The following is a 4,792-nucleotide window of genomic DNA, read 5'->3' as shown; positions in this document are numbered from 1 at the left end:
TTACGTCCGCCCTTCTAAAGAAGCTGGTGCTTTTAAATGCATATTATTTTTTAATGTGCCGGTACAACCCTTAATAAAAGTGTTTAGTGCTGTATTTTCGCAAAATTGTATAAAAACAGCCTTTTGATTTACATCAAGATTAGTATCATTGCTAATTCTTTGTACTATATTACTTACTAACAATTGTAATCTATTTCCAAATTCTATTAAATTTTCATTTCTTTGTGGCCTAGTTCTAGTAAGTTCTTGTGTTAAGGATTGTAAATTACGTTTATCAGAAAAACATTGTATAAGCGCGGCTTTTAAAAGTGCCCAATTATTTAATTCTACCCTATTTCCTACCATAAGCTCAGCTTTTCCTATAAGTTTTCCTTGAATGCATTCAAAAATGTGATCATTTAATTCTTGGTCATTATATGCTCTATATGTAATAATTAAGTTATCGCAAAGATAAATAAATTTACTTAAAGTATTAGTATCTCCATCATAAGGTCTAATATTTGAAATTTTTGACTTAAATAGTTCCCAATTAATGGGACGACGTTCGAACGTCGGCGTCGGCGTTGCCGTCGCTTGATTAGCTTGAACAGTTTGGTTAGTTGCCATTTTAATATTTTTATTATCTTTATTCTTCCTACCTTTAAAGTTAATCTTTAGATTCTTAAGAGATTCTACCAAGGAATCAGCGTCAATCATAAAATGAAAATATCTTCTAATAAACAATGTCTTAACAAGCTATCTTCCGAATTTATGAAAAATAAATAAGGAAGGCAAGAAAGAACTTGGCACTCACCTCGATAGTCTTTGCCAACTACTTCTCCAAATTCGTCCACCCAAATGAAGGACTGCTGTCACTGAAGAGCTGCTTTCCAATGGGGGCTGCTTTCCACTATACGGAATGTTCTTTGGATTTGCACTTAAGGCGTTGAAACACCAAAGTCCCGAAAAAGTCTGCTTTCCGATAGATACGAAATTCACAGTTTCGCGACTCACACAAATCCTACTGACTGTCAAATTTAAATTTCAAAAAATGAAATTTGTTTTTAAAAAATATTTTTATTTCTAAGCTACAATTTTAATGCATCTAAACTGAACAAGACCAAGAATAATAATAATTTTTACAATGCAAATAACAAAGAAACAATACGACAACTTCTGGGGAAACTGCAGAGTAAGCCGCAGGTGTTGGTTGCGATTCTGCCAGGTCCGGACTTTCGTACCATGTAACTCGGGTTTCTGTATTGCATGTTTAAAGTCAAGAATGAATCTGTGAAAGGTAATAAAAATCTACGACTACTTGTATATTGATTTTACGATAAGTATACTGCTTCAGCCCTGTGTATGATGTTTAAACTAGGTTTATATAACACTTTTATTTTTAATTAGCTGTTTTAAAAAATATGTTCATAATAATATACCACGTATTAGTAAATAAGTGTTGAGTACTTACTTAATTCTTCTTCTTCTTCTTCTTTATAAGCAATTCTGCTTGTTCATTGGCGGATTAATACCTCTATGAAAGGTTGTCACTCCATCTGTTGCGCGGTCGTCCGATACTTCTTCTGCCGATTGGTGACTTATCTCTTGATATTTTGTCCGGCTCCGTCCGGCTCGCGGAGATAAGAATACGGCCGGGGTCAGAAAGCCCTGCCTGTCGTAAGAGGCGACTAATGGGTAGGAATAGGGAGGTGGAGAGCCGTCGTTTGAGGTGTCGGGTTGGTAGAAACGCACACGGTCGCTTCGGCGACACGGTCACCGGTCTACATTCCTAGTATCCGAGACGAGACTACTCGTGGGACCACTCTACTCCCATTCCAAAAGAGCCTGGTGAAGTTGAACGAGCTGGGCCCGCAAATACCTCTCCTGACCTCGGTCAGGAGGGGTGTGGATATACCGCTCCTGACGGCGGTCAGGAGTGGTGTAGGTGTCCCGGCACGTACCCACTGGGAGATCCAAGAGTGGTAGAGGAGAGATCCTCGGCGGCGACCTGTCTACGTGTGAGGTGGAAATTCCTCCGCCTGCCGAACCTACCCGCCCGTAGTGGGGGAGTAACGGGTAGGCAAGGTACTCACAACACAGGTACTACGGGGAAGGTGGAGCCCCCGCGGGTCGCGTGTGCTAGACGTGCCGTGGTAACCCTACGGGGTACCCCCACGGGGGGACCCACGGGACGTCTTTGGTACGCGCCCCGTGGCACCTTCACTTTGGTGTCGGACTCGTAGGGGCAGAGGTTTCGTTAACGGGCGTATGCCGAAAGGCCAGGTAGCCCAGGATCCTGCCAAGTTTTTTTTTTACTTGGAGGGCACACATTTATGTCATGATATTTTGACGACACGGCTCTCCTCCATTCTGCTTATGTGGTTATTCCATTCTTTTTTCTATTTTGTGTCCATTCATTTATACACTGTACGTTACATTTTCTTTTAATGTCTTCACTTTTCTTTCGATCTCTCAGCGTATTTCCTGTAATTCTTCTCCTGCCGTTTCCAGTAGCCTTTGCGTTGTAGTTGTGTCGGGTCCTGTTTCTGAGGCGTATGTCGTTATTGGTCTTACACTGGCTTTATAAATTCTTGACTTCATCTCAGTGTCAATGTGTCTGTTTCGCCATATAGTGTTATTGAGGTATCCTGCCAGTATATTTGCTTTTTGTAATTGATCTCTCACTTCTTTGTCCAGGTCTCCACAGCTAGACAGTGTAATTCCCAGGTATTTTATTTCCATTACTTGTTAAATACTGATGCCATCAATTTCTATTTTACATCTGGTTGGTTCTTTACTGGACTACTATTGTTTCAGTTTTCTGAGATGAGATAGTCATATTAAATTCTTTTGCTCTTATGTTAAATATGTGGACCAGTCTTTGCAGACTATCTTCAGCTTGGGCTATCAATAATTCGTCGTCTGCGTAACAGAGTATTTTGATGTCTTTTTTTTCCATTCTGTATCGTCTTCCTCTGTTAACGGTTTTGATGATTTCATCCATTATCAAATTAAAGAGCACGGGGCTCAATAAATTCCCTTGTCTTATTCCGCTGCCTATTTCTATAAGTGTTGTAAGTTGTCCATCTATTCGGACTTCCATTTTGTTGTTTTGGTAGATGTTATCGATAGTTTTTATAATATTTAGGAAAACTTCTCTATATATGTAATCCATCTTCTTATACAGAAGATGGATTACATCTTTGAGTCTTACTCTGTCAAACGCTTTCTTTAGGTCAATCAGACACAGAAATGCTGGTCTATTATACTCTAGTGATTTCTCAGTAATTTGCTTTATAACGAATATTGCATCTGTACACGATCTTCCACTACGAAAACTCTGTTGTTCATCTTCTAAACTTATCCTCTGATTTATTAGCACTTGTAAAATTTTAGTTGTAAGTTTTAGCGTATTATTATTTAACAAGTTTATACCTCTGTAGTTTTCTGGCTGTTTTTTATCTCCTTTTTTGAATGAATAAGTTCGCTTGTTCTCCATTCTTCTGGTATTTTATTGTGTTTTATAATTTTATTAATTAATGTTGTTAATTGTTCTGTCATTGCTGCTCCATAATATTTCAGTAATTCGTTTGGTATTCCGTCTTTACCTGCTGCTTTTATATAGATAGGTACATTTATATAGTAATAAAAACAAATGAATTTGATAATCCAAACAAAAACAAAATAAAACAACAGAAATTGAACCGGATAAAGGGAGCTAGATTGGTAAGTTCATGTTCTTAACAACTCGGCCAACGCACCTTGATAAAAGATGGTTTACCATTTACAATATCTATTTGAAGGCGACGAAAAAATGGAGACATTAGAACCAAGAGCGAGAAATGGACCTGAAATTACCAATTGAAATAGCATTAAAACGTATAAAAACTGATAAAGCTGTAGTACCGGATAAAATACCTTCTTTTTACAAAATACCCATTAAAAAACATAAAAACTGAAAAAGCATTTGGTCCCGATAACATTAACAATGAGCTATAAGGCTTTTAAAGCTGTAAGGTTTGGTATCCAGTCTTTACCTGATGCTTTTCTGTACTTTAGGTTTTCAAGTATTTTCGGAACTTCCTGTACAGTTATAATAAGTTCTTCATTTGTGGTAGTTTCTGGTGTTTCCGGTTCTAGTGTCGTTTGTTGTTCCTCTGCTACTCCGCCTGCAGTTTTCTTGGGTGGATCGAGTAGCTCGACAGAACTGTTGCCGGTCCCAAGCCAGGATTAAGGAGGAGGGGGTCTACCGCCAGGTTAGCACTTAACTGATAGACTTTAAAACCATACAGCTCATAGAAACAGGATTATACCTAATTCGTATCTACTAAAAGTGGGTATGACAGGTAGCATTAGGTACATTATTTCATTATTATTATATAGGGGAGAGTGGTACATATTGACACATAGTACACAATAACACAGTTATTAACTAAATCAAATTTTACGCCACATTGCCACTAGCGTTGCAACGGATACTCCATAATGCATTGCATCCGCCGATATAAGGAGTGATAGACATTATACGATGTGTTTTATTGTTGTTTGTGCCTGAGATTTAAAAACTGAAGCGGTTATAAAAAGGTATGTTGCCTATAAATAAATAGTTTTAGTTTTCGTATATATATATATATATATGTTGTTATAATACTTGTGATATATGCCTTTTAACCTATAAATATCGTTCCCAATAATTGCCGGGTTTTACGTTTACATCAAACTGAAACTCTAAACCTGTGGTAGTACACATTGAAACATGATTCATTGTGTACCATACTGAATCATTATCTACCAATGGCATTCTATTGCAGGT

At 37.8% G+C, this 4,792-nt stretch overlaps 1 protein-coding gene across 1 annotated transcript; it reads right to left on the bottom strand.

The window, feature by feature from the left end:
• LOC140448744 (uncharacterized) lies at window positions 1–606 on the bottom strand. Its single transcript, XM_072541855.1, has one exon. The coding sequence runs from the start codon at window positions 604–606 to the stop codon at window positions 1–3; it is 606 nt and encodes a 201-aa protein (XP_072397956.1).
• Between the last annotated feature and the right edge of the window lie 4,186 nt (window positions 607–4,792).

The sequence above is a fragment of the Diabrotica undecimpunctata genome, chromosome 8 (genome assembly GCF_040954645.1).
Source record: "Diabrotica undecimpunctata isolate CICGRU chromosome 8, icDiaUnde3, whole genome shotgun sequence".
NCBI lineage: Eukaryota > Metazoa > Arthropoda > Insecta > Coleoptera > Chrysomelidae > Diabrotica > Diabrotica undecimpunctata.
Note: the sequence above shows the minus strand (reverse complement) of the source record. Positions and strands in the feature narration are given on the sequence as shown.